General features: G+C 64.1%; 1 protein-coding gene across 1 annotated transcript in view; it reads left to right on the top strand.

The window, feature by feature from the left end:
- PLXNB2 (plexin B2) overlaps positions 1–14,596 on the top strand; it is a 33,030-nt gene extending 18,434 nt beyond the window's left edge. The window contains exons 4-38 of the mRNA XM_037730074.1: positions 1–174; positions 535–717; positions 806–934; positions 1,552–1,652; positions 1,802–1,928; positions 2,325–2,478; positions 3,196–3,310; positions 3,410–3,518; positions 3,606–3,707; positions 4,232–4,324; positions 4,670–4,751; positions 4,987–5,144; positions 5,222–5,370; positions 5,521–5,629; positions 5,780–5,916; positions 6,082–6,252; positions 6,684–6,813; positions 6,922–7,149; positions 7,267–7,443; positions 7,511–7,650; positions 7,777–7,877; positions 7,989–8,218; positions 8,303–8,484; positions 8,854–8,920; positions 9,147–9,293; positions 9,849–10,005; positions 10,155–10,255; positions 10,330–10,414; positions 10,664–10,818; positions 10,894–11,054; positions 11,177–11,324; positions 12,884–12,948; positions 13,084–13,159; positions 13,608–13,682; positions 13,764–14,596. The exon at positions 1–174 is cut by the window's left edge and continues 24 nt beyond it. Coding sequence (XP_037586002.1) covers positions 1–174; positions 535–717; positions 806–934; positions 1,552–1,652; positions 1,802–1,928; positions 2,325–2,478; positions 3,196–3,310; positions 3,410–3,518; positions 3,606–3,707; positions 4,232–4,324; positions 4,670–4,751; positions 4,987–5,144; positions 5,222–5,370; positions 5,521–5,629; positions 5,780–5,916; positions 6,082–6,252; positions 6,684–6,813; positions 6,922–7,149; positions 7,267–7,443; positions 7,511–7,650; positions 7,777–7,877; positions 7,989–8,218; positions 8,303–8,484; positions 8,854–8,920; positions 9,147–9,293; positions 9,849–10,005; positions 10,155–10,255; positions 10,330–10,414; positions 10,664–10,818; positions 10,894–11,054; positions 11,177–11,324; positions 12,884–12,948; positions 13,084–13,159; positions 13,608–13,682; positions 13,764–13,868 — 4,623 coding nt within the window. The 3' untranslated portion in view covers positions 13,869–14,596. The remainder of the gene's footprint in view (positions 175–534; positions 718–805; positions 935–1,551; positions 1,653–1,801; positions 1,929–2,324; positions 2,479–3,195; positions 3,311–3,409; positions 3,519–3,605; positions 3,708–4,231; positions 4,325–4,669; positions 4,752–4,986; positions 5,145–5,221; positions 5,371–5,520; positions 5,630–5,779; positions 5,917–6,081; positions 6,253–6,683; positions 6,814–6,921; positions 7,150–7,266; positions 7,444–7,510; positions 7,651–7,776; positions 7,878–7,988; positions 8,219–8,302; positions 8,485–8,853; positions 8,921–9,146; positions 9,294–9,848; positions 10,006–10,154; positions 10,256–10,329; positions 10,415–10,663; positions 10,819–10,893; positions 11,055–11,176; positions 11,325–12,883; positions 12,949–13,083; positions 13,160–13,607; positions 13,683–13,763) is intronic.
- Positions 14,597–15,147: the final 551 nt, after the last annotated feature.

Genomic DNA, 15,147 nt, shown 5'->3' with positions numbered 1-15,147 from the left:
GATGCCCGGAGCCCCGGGGGCCCCGGTGCGGGCCTCTGCCTATTCCCACTGGATGAGGTGCATGACAAGATGGAGGCCAACCGCAACACCTGCTACACGAGCACCCGGGAGGCAGCCAGGGACATCTTCTACAAGCCCTTCCACGGTGACATCGAGTGCGGCGGCCACTCTCCGGTACGGGCCTCCGTGTGTCCTTGCAGGGCACGGGCCTCGGGCGTCCACGAGTGGATTTCTGTGTCCTAGCATGCCGGGGAGGGTGCGAGTCAGCAGCGTGGCCGTGGTGGGCGCTTACGTGGGTGGGTGCCGGATCTCTCAGTGGCATTCATGCCAGCGCCAGTCCCAGGCCTATTCCAGGGACTAGGGCACACAGCGGTGAGCATGGTGGGGCTCCCTGCCACGTGGCCCTGTTCTGGGGGTGTGTGTGGGGCCACGTGTGCCTGAGGGAAGGGAAGGACTTGGCCGGTCTTGGAGCCCAAGTGGGGAAGGCCCTCCAGGGCAGGGGTCTGCCTGCCATTGACACTCGGCGGTCCGCAGGGCTCCAGTCAGAACTTCCTGTGTGGCTCGGAGCACCTGCCCTACCCTCTGGGCAGCCGTGACGGGCTGACAGCCACAGCCGTGCTGCAGCGTGGGGGCCTGAACCTGACGGCTGTGACGGTCACCACCGAGAACAACCACACTGTTGCTTTTCTGGGTACCTCTGACGGCCGGATCCTCAAGGTTTGGCCCGGGCTGGGGCAGGGAGGCTCCAGAGGGCCCGTCAGTGCACAAGGCCCCTGCCCTCACCAGCCTGCCCTCCCACACACAGGTGTACCTCGCCTCAAACGGCACCTCCTCCGAGTACGACTCTGTCCTTGTGGAGATCAACAAGAGAGTCAAGCGTGACCTGGTGCTGTCCGGAGACCTGGCCGTCCTGTACGCCATGACCCAGGACAAGGTGAGCCCCACGCAGCCCTGGAAGTGTACCCAGCCGTTGCACCCAGGCCTTTATGACAGGTCTATGGGTCGGAGGAGGATGGGGTGCTGCAGAGCTGGGCCAGGCCTTTTCTTCTTTGGCTGGGTGGGTCCCTGGACAGTGTCTCCACCCTGTGTCTCCACCACGTCTGTCTCTCTGGCCCCACCTGAGGTTGGGTGTCTGAGGGGTGTTTCTGAGGGTGGATGAGAAGAGGGGCCCTGCACAGCTTCTGTGAGCTCGGTCAGTGGGGGACACGGGCCTGGGCCCCAAGCTTGTGGGGGCTTTGGCGCAGGAGCCCCTTAGGCTGGCCCCAGGAGGACCCCTCAGAGGGAGCCAGTGCAGAGGACCGAATCTGCCCCAGGGAGACACCACAGCCAAGACCTCCAGGCTTCCCTGGGCCCCCATCGGGTCCTGGGCCTGGCAGGGGCACCGGCCATGGCCATGCAGAGCCGGAGGTGTTTCGTAACAAGCCTGAGGTGTCCAAGGCTTTCGAGGCCCCAGGACGAAGCTGGGTCAAGCTGGCTCTCGGGGGCATCTGCGGCATGTGAGAGGCCCATGCTGCACCTGCTGTCGTCCCGCTTACGGCCCCGCTGCCCCAGGTGTTCCGGTTCCCGGTGCAGGAGTGCCTGAGCTACCCGACCTGCACGCAGTGCCGCGACTCACAGGACCCGTACTGCGGTTGGTGTGTCGTCGAGGGCCGGTGAGCGCCCGGGGGCTCGGGACACAGCTGCGTCTGGGATCCTGGAGGGTCGTGGCCTGGGTCGGGGGGCACACTGTACTGTCCTGGGAGAGCAAGACCCCACCTGGGCTGAGGGGTCCTAGTGCTGAGGCCGCCCCCTGCCCCTGTAGATGCACCCGGAAGGCTGAGTGCCCGCGGGCTGAGGAGGCCAGCCACTGGCTGTGGAGCCGGAGCAAGTCCTGCGTGGCCATCACCAGCGCCCAGCCACAGAACATGAGCCGGCGGGCCCAGGGGGAGGTGCGTGGTGGGGCTGGGGTGGGGGTGGTGGGGCTGAGGCTGGGCCAGGTGGGTGCGCCCCCAGGCTGGGAGCTGTTGGGACAGTCAGGGGAGGGCCCACCTCTCCCCCGCCTGGGCTCCGGGCACTGAGCCTTAGGGATGGTGCCTGCCTTCCATTGGCCCCCTGGACTCCTGCGACCTGGCGGGTAGAGGTGGGCCTACCTCTATCCAGGGTGGATGCAGGCCCTGTCCCAGGAGTTGCTGGGGTGACCACATAGGGGTCTGTTTTGGAAGACGCGGAGTTGGGCTCTGGAGGCTCCTCTGGGATGTGCGCCCAGACACGCAGAGGCCACTCGCTGGCAAGCGGGCATACAGGACTCAGCGGTCCCAGTGTGAGCCTCATGGTCCCTCCCTCAGGTGCAGCTGACTGTCAGCCCCCTTCCTGCCCTGAGTGAGGAGGACGAGTTGCTGTGCCTCTTTGGGGACTCGCCGCCGCACCCCGCCCGCGTGGAGGGCAACACCGTGGTCTGCAACTCCCCAAACAGCATCCCCGCCACGCCGCCAGGCCAGGGTGAGGCGCCTTCCCAGCCCTTCTCAGTCACTCCTGCACACGGGCTCTCGCCTCTGCCGGTCCCTGGGTGCAGGCTGGGCACAAGCACGCTCTGTGGCACTTGGGGGCCAGGCCTGAAGCATGTGGTAGGGTTGCTGTGCCTACGGGGGAGGTTCTCTGTCCCCCAGGCTGTCCGAAGCCACGCCCTCCAGGCCCGGGTGACTTGGAGGGCAGGAGGCCCCCCAGCCTGCTCACTCATCGCGTCCAGAGCGGCATCCAGGTGCCAGGAGCACGAGGCCTCATCATCTGGGCAGATGCCACTCACCCCTCCCTGCCCTGTCTAGCCTGAGACAGTGGGGCCATTTCTAGAGGCCGCAGGGCCCACATGTGGGCCGGGACAGGCGCCGTGCCCATGTCCCCTGAGTTTGGGGGCAGTGGGGCCATGCAGTGACGTGGGCAGGGACCTGGCAGGTCCCACCCAGACTCCAAGGAGCCACTGTCCCCAGTGCCTGCGGGAACAGAGGGTACTAAAGCAACCCGGGCCCTGGGGAGGAAGGTGAGCCCTGCGCTGGGCCTGACACCCGAGCTGAGATCTGATAGCAGGTGGCCAGGCCCAGCCCAGCAGGAGCGCCCCATCCAAAGACCAGGGGTCTCTACCTCAGGCCCCTCCCCAGAGGAGGCCTAGCCCGCCTCGGCTCAGCGGCTGCCACCTGATGCCGCCCCTTCTGCCGTCTGTAGACCACGTGGCCGTGACCATCCAGCTCCTCCTCAGACAAGGCAACATCTTTCTCACGTCCTACCAGTTCCCCTTCTACGACTGCCGCAAAGCCATGAGCCTGGAAGAGAACCTGCCGTGAGTGCTGCGTGCCCTTGGCCCCACCCACCCCGGCCCTGCTCTCGACCCCAACCACCCACCCACCCCCGCCCTGCTCACAATCCTCTCCGGATGCAGGTGCATCTCCTGCGTGAGCAACCGCTGGACCTGCCAATGGGACCTGCGCTACCACGAGTGCCGGGAGGCCTCGCCCAATCCTGAGGATGGCATCATCCGCGCCCACATGGTGAGGGGCCTTGGGGCCAGGGGGACCGGTCAGGGCCCAGCTGCCCTTCTGTGGCCAGGCAGCACCTGACCCGCCTTGCTGTCCCAGGAGGACAGCTGCCCCCAGTTCCTGGACCCCAGCCCCCTGGTGATCCCTGTGAACCATGAGACAGACGTGACCTTCCAGGGCAAGAACCTGGACACTGTGAAGGTGCGGAAGCACGGGGCGGCGGCCGGCAGGTGGAGGTGTGGAGGGAGGCTGCAGCGGGCTGGTGCTGACGAGTGGGTAGGGAGCCTGAGCTCCCCCGGTGCCTGCCCCCCAGCTTGGGGCCCCCACATGAGGTAGAAAGCATAGGATATATGGGGGCAGAGGCCAGGAGGGAGCACACAGGGACCTTCAGAGGGGCTGGAGTGGAGGCAGTGGAGGAGGCAGGTGCGTGGAGGCTGAGGGGCTGGCGCAGCCTCCCAAGGAGGGAGCAGTGGGAGCAGCAATGCCAGGTGGGCCGGGCGATGCCTTCAGGTGTGGACATGTGGTGGAGCTGCCCCTGGGACTGCAGACACAGATGTTTGGGCTCAGGAGGGGCTGCAGGGTCGGGATGGGAGCGTCAAAGGGGCAGGCACGTGTCGGGCAGGGAGGGCTCCCACACTGCAGGCGCTGAGGAGGGCCGGGGTGCCAAGGCTTTCTGGCAGGGCGGGTGGGCTGCCTGCCCAGGGTTCTGATGGGACTGTCTGCAGGGCTCCTCCCTACACGTGGGCAGTGACCTACTCAAGTTCAAGGAGCCAGTGAGGATGCAGGAATCGGGGACCTTCGTCTTTCGGACCCCAAAGGTACAGCTCCAGGGCAGGCCAGCTCAGCCCAGGGCCCCAGATAGGGTGGGGGTCACCTCCAAGAGTGTGGGGAGGGGCGGCAGGGGGACTCCTGGGACCAGAGTCCAGCCAGGGGCTTGCTATGCCCTGCCCTGCTGGGGCAGCCCCTCTTCCCTGTCCCTCCTTGGGGACAGAGTGGCATAGAGCAGTGTCCTTGGAGATCCTGAATGCCCCCACCTGAAGGCCTCTCTTGCTGCCCTTGGCTGGGAAGGGACCCATTGACCACGGGGTGGTTGTCTTTGTGACCCCCACCCTGCACCCCTCTGTGGGGGCAGGAAGTGCAGTGTGTCTCTGCGTGTCCCCCAGCTGTCCCACGATGCCAATGAGACGCTGCCCCTGCACCTGTATGTCAAGTCCTACAGCAAGAATATCGACAGCAAGCTTCACGGTGGGGCCATGGGCAGGGGACAGGAAGGGCACGGGGCATGGGGTGGGGGTTAGGTAGGGGGATGGGTGGGGTATGGGTGGGCACAGGGGTGGTGGATGGGGGATGGGCGGGCACAAAGGGTAGGTAGGGGGACAGGTGGGCTCAGTGGGGAGCAGGCGGGGGGAGGCGGGGGCAGTGGGGGGCAGGCGGGGGACAGGCAGGCTCGGGTGGCCACTGACTGCGGCTCTCCCTGCAGTGACTCTGTACAACTGCTCCTTTGGCCGTAGTGACTGCAGCCTGTGCCGGGCCGCTCACCCCACCTACAAGTGTGCGTGGTGTGGGGGTCAGAGCAGGTGCATGTACGAGGCCCTCTGCAACGCCACCTCCGAGTGCCCACCGCCCGTCATCACCAGGGTGAGCCCCTTGAAGCCTGGCCCACGCCGCCCACGCGCCTGGCCCAAGCCCCTGCTCACCTGGCTCTGTGGTTTCAGATCACGCCTGAGACGGGCCCCCTGGGCGGGGGCATCCGTGTCACCATCCTGGGGTCCAATTTGGGCGTCCGAGCAGAGGACATCCAGAGGATCTCCGTGGCTGGCCGGAACTGCACCTTTCAGCCAGAAGGTTACTCCGTGTCCACCCGGTAAGTGGACGGCCCTGGGCCCCGTCAGCCGGGTCAGTACCCACGTGGGGGTTCTGGGTGACTGGGTGGGTGGAGAGGCTGAGGACTGAGGGTGTCAGGAAGTGGGGTGGGTCAGGGAGGGCCTGGGCCACCCTACCTGTCATCCACCAGGATTGTGTGTGTGATCGAGGCTGCAGAGGCGCCCTTAACTGGGGGTGTCGAGGTGGATGTCCTCGGGAAACTCGGTCGTTCGCCTCCCGACATCCAGTTCACCTTCCAAGTAAGTGCCTGGCTTTGGGGACCTGTCCTGTAGCTGCCGAACCCAGGAGAGGGCTCTGCCTGCCGCCTTCCCACCAGAGTTATTATCCAGCCCAGGGCTGAGGGTGTCCTGAGCCCCGTCCTCACCCGAGTGCCCCTGCGGCTCTTTTAGCAGCCCCAGCCTCTCAGTGTGGAGCCGCAGGAGGGACCGCAGGCGGGCGGCACCATGCTGACTATCCACGGCACCCACCTGGACACGGGCTCCCAGGAGGACGTTCGGGTGACCCTCAGCGGCGTCCCGTGTAAAGTGTGGGTGTCACCGCCAGCTGCTCTCTGGTTGGCCCTGGCCCTGGGTATGGAGGGGGGCACTTACTGAGACCTGCGTGGCCAAGGGAATGGCAAGGCCAGCCTGGTCAGGCTGGGGCTGGTCCCGGGGGAGGGGGTTGATGCAGACCAGCACCCTCCCTCCCCCAGGACGAAGTTTGGGGCGCAGCTCCAGTGTGTCACCGGCCCCCAGGCGACACGGGGCCAGATGCCCCTGGAGGTCTCCTACGGGGGCTCCCCTGTGCCCAGCCACGGCATCATCTTCACCTACCGTGAAAACCCAGTACTGCGAGCCTTTGAGCCACTGCGAAGCTTTGCCAGGTGAGGCTGGTGCCCCACCCCTTGGTCCCCTGTGGGGAAGGGGGAGCCACCCTCTCTGCTCCCTGCACCCACACACCCAGCTTCCTCTTCTGTGTTCTCGGCTGACTTGACTGAAAGGAATGTGGTGGGGCTGGTCTGCACAGCAGGAGGAGGCCTCCTGAAAACCCCACTGCACCCCAGATCCACTTCCTCCTAGAAACCAGACGGGCACACCTCTGGCTCTATGTTCACCAGGCCCCTGTGCCCCCTGCCCACTTGCGGCACAATCTCACGCTCAGCACGGCCCATCGTGTTGCCCCTTTGCCCACCCAGACCCACACGTGCACCTGGAAGCCCTGTGTGGCCTGAGCCAGGGTGGGTGGGAATGGGAGGGCAGCGCCTGCAGGGACCACCCCTGCCAGCTGAGCCCACAGAAGCACTGCCCTCCCCAGTGGTGGCCGAAGCATCAACGTCACGGGTCAGGGCTTCAGCCTGATCCAGAGGTTCGCCATGGTGGTCATCGCAGAGCCCCTGCAGTCCTGGCAGCCTCCGCGGGAGGCCGAATCCCTGCAGCCCATGACGGTCAGTCCTGGTGCAGGCTGGGGCTCAGCTCTGGTGCCAGCCTATGGGGACGTGCCCGGGAAGGGCGGGGCTTGCACCCGTGGTCTGATGGCCGGGACTTGCCTGCAGGTGGTGGGCACGGACTACGTGCTCCACAATGACACCAAGGTGGTCTTCCTGTCCCCGGCTGTCCCCGAGGAGCCCGAGGCCTACAACCTCACGGCACTGGTAGAGATGGACGGGCACCGTGCCCTGCTCAGGACGGAGGCCGGGGCCTTCGAGTATGTGCCTGACCCCACCTTCGAGAACTTCACGGGTGGTGTCAAGAAGCAGGTCAACAAGCTCATCCATGCCCGGGTGAGGACGCCGCAGCCACAAGGGCTGGGTCCTGCTGGGGTCTGGGCTGAGCTGGGCCACGTTCCCTCGTGGGGAACGGTTCCCTCCTGCTCACCCTGATCTCTGCCCGCTCCCCAGGGCACCAACCTGAACAAGGCGATGACGCTGCAGGAAGCCGAGGCATTTGTGGGTGCTGAGCGCTGCATCATGAAGACGCTGACGGAGACCGACCTGTACTGCGAGCCCCCGGAGGTGCAGCCCCCGCCCAAGCGGCGGCAGAAGCGAGACACCACCCACAACCTGCCTGAGTTCATTGTGCGTGAGTGCGGGTGGGCGGGGGGTTGCCCCCACGGGACCCAGCTGAACCCGGCCCCCCACACAGGTGAAGTTCGGCTCTCGCGAGTGGGTGTTGGGCCGTGTGGAGTACGACACCCGTGTGAGCGACGTGCCGCTCAGCCTCATCCTGCCGCTGGTCATCGTGCCCATGGTGGTCGTCATTGCGGTGTCTGTCTACTGCTACTGGTGAGCCCGCCTCGGCCCCTCTGGCGCCACCTGCCGCCCTGCACAGGCAGGCGTGCAGATCCACCTCCTCATCCGGGCAGCTGAGGGCTGGCCGGGCAGGACCCAGGAGTCTCCCTGTGCCCGCAGGAGGAAGAGCCAGCAGGCCGAGCGTGAGTACGAGAAGATCAAGTCCCAGCTGGAGGGCCTAGAGGAGAGCGTGCGGGACCGCTGCAAGAAGGAATTCACAGGTAGGGGCAGCTCGGGGGCAGGCGCCCGCACCTCCTGGGGCAGGAATGCTGTCTGTGGCGGGGGTCAGGGCTCCAGGTGGCCAGGGACGTCTCACGCCAGCCTCCCCCCAGACCTGATGATCGAGATGGAGGACCAGACCAACGACGTGCACGAGGCGGGGATCCCTGTGCTGGACTACAAGACCTACACCGACCGCGTCTTCTTCCTGCCCTCCAAGGACGGCGACAAGGACGTGATGATCACTGGCAAGCTGGACATCCCCGAGCCGCGGCGGCAAGTGGTGGAGCAGGCCCTCTACCAGTTCTCCAACCTGCTGAACAGCAAATCCTTCCTCATCAATGTGAGCGGCGCGGCGGCGGGCCGGAGGGCGGGCGGGAGGGTGCAGGGGTGGCGCCGGGCAAGCTCCGACTGCCGGCCCCCGCAGTTCATCCACACCCTGGAGAACCAGCGGGAGTTCTCAGCCCGAGCCAAGGTCTACTTCGCGTCCCTGCTGACGGTGGCTCTGCATGGGAAGCTGGAGTACTACACGGACATCATGCGCACGCTCTTCCTGGAGCTCCTGGAGCAGTATGTGGTTGCCAAGAACCCCAAACTGATGCTGCGCAGGTGTGCACGGGTGGGGCCACAGGCGGGGCGGCCACAGGGGCTCTGGGGCTGATGGTGGGTGGCACGGAGGCCTGTCAGGCATCCGGGAGCTGGCAGGTGCCAGCCAGCACCGTTGGGGGACAGCCTGGGGTGGTGTTCCTGGCTGCAAACACAAGGCCAGACTCCAGCCCTTCCTGCCCAGTGCTTTCTGCTGGTCATGTCATTAGCCCTCGAGGGCTGGAGCTGCCACCAGGCAGTCCTCACTGCAGGCCACACCCAGGCCTGGATTGGGGCGAGGGCTGGCCCAAGGGTGGCAGGTGCTTGGAGGAACTTGTTGGGCCTCAGGAGTGCTAGGGCGTCACTTGGTACAAGGCCTCCCTGCACCCCCAGGTCTGAGACAGTGGTGGAGAGGATGTTGTCTAACTGGATGTCCATCTGCCTGTACCAGCACCTCAAGGTGGGTCCCACCCAAGCTGGGCTGGGGTTGACGGGCAAGGCAGACTGGTGCCATCCCCTTCAGTGTCCACCTGTCTGTACAGCACCTTGCGGGGGGCCTGCCCGGGCAGCTTCGCTTCCTGTCCCTGACACCACCAGCCCCGTCCATGCCTCTGACCAGGCCTCGGGGGGCCCCTTACAGGCCCCAAGCCCCCTGACTTCCCAGCCTCCCCTCCGTGTTACCCCAGGACAGTGCTGGCGAGCCGCTGTACAAGCTCTTCAAGGCCATCAAACATCAGGTGGAAAAGGGCCCCGTGGACGCGGTGCAGAAGAAGGCCAAGTACACCCTCAATGACACGGGGCTGCTGGGGGACGACGTGGAGTACGCACCCCTGGTGAGCTGCTGGGGCGGGCAGGGGCCGTCGTGGCCTCCTTGGACCTGCGCTAAGGAGCTTGGGCATCCCTGGCTGTAGATGGGACCCACAGGCCAGAGCTCTCCACCTCCTGTGTGGATTCAAGTAGAGCCAGCTCTCTGCGCTCAGGGAGGGCCTGGGTGCTCGTGGGTGCAGGCTCTGGAGGCTGTAAGTGTGCGGGCCTGAGGCAGCTCTTCCTGGGTGCCCCCGACTCCTGCAGGGCATGTGAGGGGCCCGGTGTCCCATGTTCTTGCACGAGTGACCGGATCCTGTGCGCGTAACATACACATGTGCTTCTGTGAGCTTGCGTGGTAGCCTGAGTGGGCAGTTCTGAGCTGTCCCTGCTTTCTGTCCTACTGAGCGGAGCAGGCAGGGGAAGGGCAGAATGTGGTCATCTCAGAAGCCTCGGGGGCTCAGAGCGCGGCCAGCCGGGGACTGCCACCTGAAGGTGCCGCTGTGGTGGGCAGAGTGGCTCCTGCTTGGTGCAGGTGAGAGCAAGGGCCTCTCCCCTCGGGCTTCATCCGGTGTTTCCTACAGACGGTGAGTGTGATCGTGCAGGACGAGGGAGCCGACGCCATCCCGGTCAAGGTCCTCAACTGCGACACCATCTCCCAGGTCAAGGAGAAGATCATCGACCAGGTGTACCGTGGGCAGCCCTGCTCCTGCTGGCCCAGGCCAGACAGCGTGGTCCTCGGTGAGTTCCGGCCACTGTCTGCACGCAGGCAGACACGTGCCCGGCCCCTGTCCTGTGGCAGGTCCTGGCCAGCTTTCTCCCTTGGGAGTGGTGGGCAGTGGGAGGAATTTGGGCAGCCTGGGCCCAAGATGGGCTGTCTCTTCCCACAGAGTGGCGTCCGGGCTCCACAGCCCAGATCCTGTCGGACCTGGACCTGACGTCACAGCGGGAGGGCCGGTGGAAGCGTGTCAACACCCTCATGCACTATAACGTGAGCATGTGGGCTGGGGCGGGCTAGAACTGGGCACCCAGGGGCAGGGCCCCCCTCACTGCTGTGTTCCCCAGGTCCGGGACGGAGCCACCCTCATCCTGTCCAAGGTGGGGGTCTCCCAGCAGCCAGAGGACAGCCAGCAGGACCTGCCTGGGGAGCGTGAGTCTGTCTCTCTTGCCTGTTTCTTTCCAGCCCCCTCAGGTCAGTGCGGACCACTTCCGCCCTTGGCACATGTACTCCTGCCCACCCCAACCTCCAGTGCTGCCTTGGGGCACAGGTTCGGGAGGTACCTGAAAGCCACGCTGGGGAGGTGGCTCAGTGGCGGTGGCCGAGGCCCCGCCCTCCTGCCACCACCCAGGGGAGCTGTGCATGACCCGGTGGGGGTCCCTCAGCGCCCGCTCCCCACAGGCCATGCCCTGCTGGAGGAGGAGAACCGGGTATGGCACCTGGTTCGGCCGGCCGAGGAGGTGGACGAGGGCAAGTCCAAGCGAGGCAGTGTGAAGGAGAAGGAGCGGACGAAGGCCATCACCGAGATCTACCTGACGAGGCTGCTCTCCGTCAAGGTCGGCCGCCGAGGGCATGCGGGCTGGCCCCAGGAGCCGCAGCCACGGCGCCACGCTGAGCCCCTCTCCCCACAGGGCACGCTGCAGCAGTTTGTGGACAACTTCTTTCACAGCGTGCTGGCGCCTGGGCACGCCGTGCCACCCGCGGTCAAGTACTTCTTCGATTTCCTGGACGAGCAGGCGGAGAAGCACAACATCCAGGACGAGGACACCATTCACATCTGGAAGACCAACAGGTGACCCTCTGCACCGGCCCAGTTGGGCCCGCCAGGCCCAGCCCCGCCTCTCACTCACCTGAACCTCCCACACCCACCCTGCGGCCCAGCCCCGCCTCTCACTCCCCTCTGCTCTGCCTCAGCTTACCGCTCCGGTTCTGGGTGAACATCCTCAAGAACCCCCACTTCATCTTTGATGTGCACGTCCACGAGGTGGTGGACGCCTCCCTGTCAGTCATCGCACAGACCTTCATGGACGCCTGCACACGCACGGAGCATAAGCTGAGCCGTGTGAGTAGAGTGGGGGCAGGTATGGGGCAGGGAGGACCTTGTCTCGGGTGTGGATTTTTACATCTTGGGCCTGAGCCCTGGATGGAGGGGGTGGAGCGTGGCCGAGGCTGGGGGCAGAGGGGTCTGGGGCAGAGCCTGGGAGAGTCTGAGACCCCTCTCTCCTCCTGAGACCCGTACATGAGCAGAGAAACTGAGCGTTGACGGTTGGTGCTGCAAAGAAAAATTAGCACTGAGATAAAGGATTTTTTATTGCAACACAGTTTTTACTTCCTGGACTGCAGGAAGGGTACACTAACTAGCCATTTTACCACAAGAGTACAATGAACAAAGGAAAACACAAATTTATTCCTCACGTCCTTACTGCTGTGTCTGATCTCCGGTGGCTGGAGCTAGACCCCAAAATCTAAACTAAAACCCGATTGGCTAACAACTTAAAATTTTTTTTGTTGTTTGTTTTTTGTTTTTTGTTTTTAAAGATGGGGTTTCACCATGATGGCCAGGCTGGTCTTGAACTCTTGATCTCAGGTGATCCACCCACCTCGGCCTCCCAAAATGCTAGGATTACAAGCATGAGCCACCGTGCCCGGCCTACAACTTAAAATTTTTTTAAACACATAAAAGCAACGGAGAGCTGGGACATGTCTGCGAGCACGTCCAGCGCAGATATTTTGGTTAAAGTACAAAGACATAGAACACACTACATGCCTGTAAGCATGGCATGTTTAACAGCTACATAGGATGGGGATTAACAAAGTTATTAGCACACTTATTCTTTTTTTTTTTTTTTTTTTGAGATGGAGTTTCACTCTTGTTACCCAGGCTGGAATGCAATGGCGCAATCTCTGCTCACTGCAACCTCCGCCTCCTGGGTTCAAGCAATTCTCCTGCCTCAGCCTCCCGAGTAGCTGGGACTACAGGCGTGCACCACCATGCCCAGCTAATTTTTGTATTTTTAGTAGAGACGGGGTTTCACCATGTTGACCAGGATGGTCTCGATCTCTTGACCTCATGATCCACCCGCCTCGGCCTCCCAAAGTGCTGGGATTACAAGCGTGAGCCACCGCGCCCGGCCAACACACTTATTCTTTAACAGGAAAGGAAACTTTTAAAAGGAACTTTTCTACTTTCCACACTTTTACTACAAATTACAAAATACGTAGTCTTTTTTTTTTAGACGTTGTCTCGCTCAGGCTGGAGTGCAGTGGCACGGTCTTGGCTCACTGCAACCTCCGCCTCCTGGTTCAAGCAATTCTCCCTCAGCGTCCTGAATAGCTGGGATTACAGGCATGCGCCACCATGCCCAGCTAATTTTTGTATTTTTAGTAGAGGTGGGGTTTCGCCATGTTGGCCAGCCTGGTCTTGAGTCCCTGACATCAGGGGATCCATCCTCCTCTGCCTCCCAAAGTGCTAGGATTACAGGCATGAGCCATCTGGCCCAGCCAATAGTTTTCTTGATGAAAGTGTCAGGAGCTCTGGGCAGGGGAAGCTACCAAGGGGGGCTCTGAGCAACCCCAGCCCGGCCCCCTGGGCCAGGTGTCACTGGGCTTTGTCCCCGACAGGACTCTCCCAGCAACAAACTGCTGTATGCCAAGGAGATCTCCACCTACAAGAAGATGGTGGAGGAGTAAGTGCTGCCTGCCCTCCAGGCCAGGTCCCCTTGCCCACCCTCCACCCTCTGGGGGGAGGTTCAGGCCTTCGTTTCCCCCACCCACCCCTTCGAGCCCCTGCCGCCCGCACTGTGTGATCCTCCCCCCTGCAGTTACTACAAGGGCATCCGGCAGATGGTGCAGGTCAGTGACCAGGACATGAACACACACCTGGCAGAGATTTCCCGGGTAAGCAGGCCACCAGGGATGCACCCACGGCCTCCCCTGCTCCCTGCTCCCACCACCCTATGCTGAGCCTGGCCCTGAGCTGCAGGGCAGGGGTAAAATGGTGTGATTGGGGGGGGACCTCGAGGTGGGCCCGGCCATGTGAAGTGGCTGCAGCTGCGTGGTGTGGGGACTTGGGCTGCTTGACGCCCAGCCCCGCGCAGCGCCCCTCCCTGCGGCTCCGTCTTCAGCGTGCGTGGCACAGGGAGGCACTGAGATGGTTGCCTGTCACGACTCTGCGTGGGTGTCTGTCTGAGGCTGTGCCGCGTGGAGGCCCCCAAGTGCCAGCTGTGCCCCAGGCCCCAGCTGCGACCCTGCGGACGCCCCTTGTCCTGGGCATCCGGCACTACCCCTGCCAGCCCCGGGGCTCCCACAGCCCCCTTTTGGCCCTGACCATCCCATCACCCCCCAGGCGCACACAGACTCCCTGAACACACTCGTGGCACTGCACCAGCTCTACCAGTACACACAGAAGTACTATGATGAGGTAGGGTCAGCCCCTCGGGTGCGGGGAAGGCTGCGGGGTGCGGGCGCGCCCCCGATGTGCTCTGATGGGACCCTCCCTCAGGTCATCAATGCCTTGGAGGAGGACCCAGCCGCCCAGAAGATGCAGCTGGCTTTCCGCCTGCAGCAGATCGCGGCTGCACTGGAGAACAAGGTCACTGACCTCTGACCCCGACCTCCAGTGCTGCCTTGGGGCACAGGTACAAGAGATACCTGAGCGCCCCTGGGGGAGGAGGCCAAGTGGCTGTGGCGAAGGCCCCATCCTCCCCTAGAGAACTCACCCCTCACCAGAGTGGGTGCAGCGGGGACCCAGCCAGCGCCTAGACTGTAGCATCTTCCTCTGAGCAATACCACCGGCGCCACACCAGCCCCAGTCCCAGCCCCAGCTCCCGCCGGCGGAACCAGCATCGGTGTTCACTGTGCAGTCTCGAGCGATTCGCAAATGTGCCTTACGCTGCCACGCTGGGGGCAGCAGGCCTCCGCCTCCACCCACGCACCAGCAGCCACCTCCATGCCCTGGGTTGGGCCCCCGGGGAATCTGAGGGCCTGTGGCCCCCAGGGCAAGTTCCCAGACACTGTCTGTCTGTCCACCATGGGATGGGAGGAGGAGAAAAAGCGGTACGATGCCTTCCTGACCTCACCAGCCTCCCTGAGGGCGCCTGCACTCTGGGTAGACTCCGGCACTCTGGGTGGACTCACAGCTGCTGGGCTCCACCTCATAGGTCAAGTGGGGCGTCCTGTGTCAGGGCCCAGGCATCCTGGGGTCCTGGTCTGTCAGACAGACTGCCCTAGAGCCCCACCGGATCTGGGGGGACTGGGAGCAGCTCCACCAAGATCACCCCACCCCTTTTTGTAAATCTTGTTCATTGTAAATCAAATACAGTCTTTTTCACTCTGCGGATTGGCTGAGTTCTTCCTGGGGCTGCTCACCACCCCTTCCCTGGTCTCTGTGGGCCCTAATAGGAGTGGGGGTGCCAGGAGGGGGGCTGCGGGGAGGTAGAGGGGTGCTTGTTGGAGGTGGAGTGGGCTGGGAGGGGTGCTGGGGGAAAGTAGAAGGAGGTAGGGGGAGGTAGAGGGGGGAGGGGGGGGGGGGGGGGGGGGGGGGGGGGGGGGGGGGGGGGGGGGGGGGGGGGGGGGGGGGGGGGGGGGGGGGGGGGGGGGGGGGGGGGGGGGGGGGGGGGGGTGGGGGGGCGGGGGGGAGGTGGAGAGCTGGGAAGGGTACTGGGAGGTAGGACTGCTTCTGGTGCCATCTGGTGGCTTTGATGGCTTCCTGCTTCTTTCATGCAACACATTTCCTACCAAGTGCCCGCTGCACACCACGCATGCACTGTCCTGAGCGCTAGGGACAGCAGCAACCAGGACAGGCAGGTTCGGAGCCTCCCCTGTGCGCCAGGGATACAGGCAGCCCAGGCAGAAGGAGTATTCGGTGCTCCAGACCCAAAGTGAAG

The sequence above is a fragment of the Cebus imitator genome, unplaced genomic scaffold (genome assembly GCF_001604975.1).
Source record: "Cebus imitator isolate Cc_AM_T3 unplaced genomic scaffold, Cebus_imitator-1.0 Scaffold329, whole genome shotgun sequence".
Taxonomy (NCBI): Eukaryota; Metazoa; Chordata; class Mammalia; order Primates; family Cebidae; genus Cebus; species Cebus imitator.
Note: the sequence above shows the minus strand (reverse complement) of the source record. Positions and strands in the feature narration are given on the sequence as shown.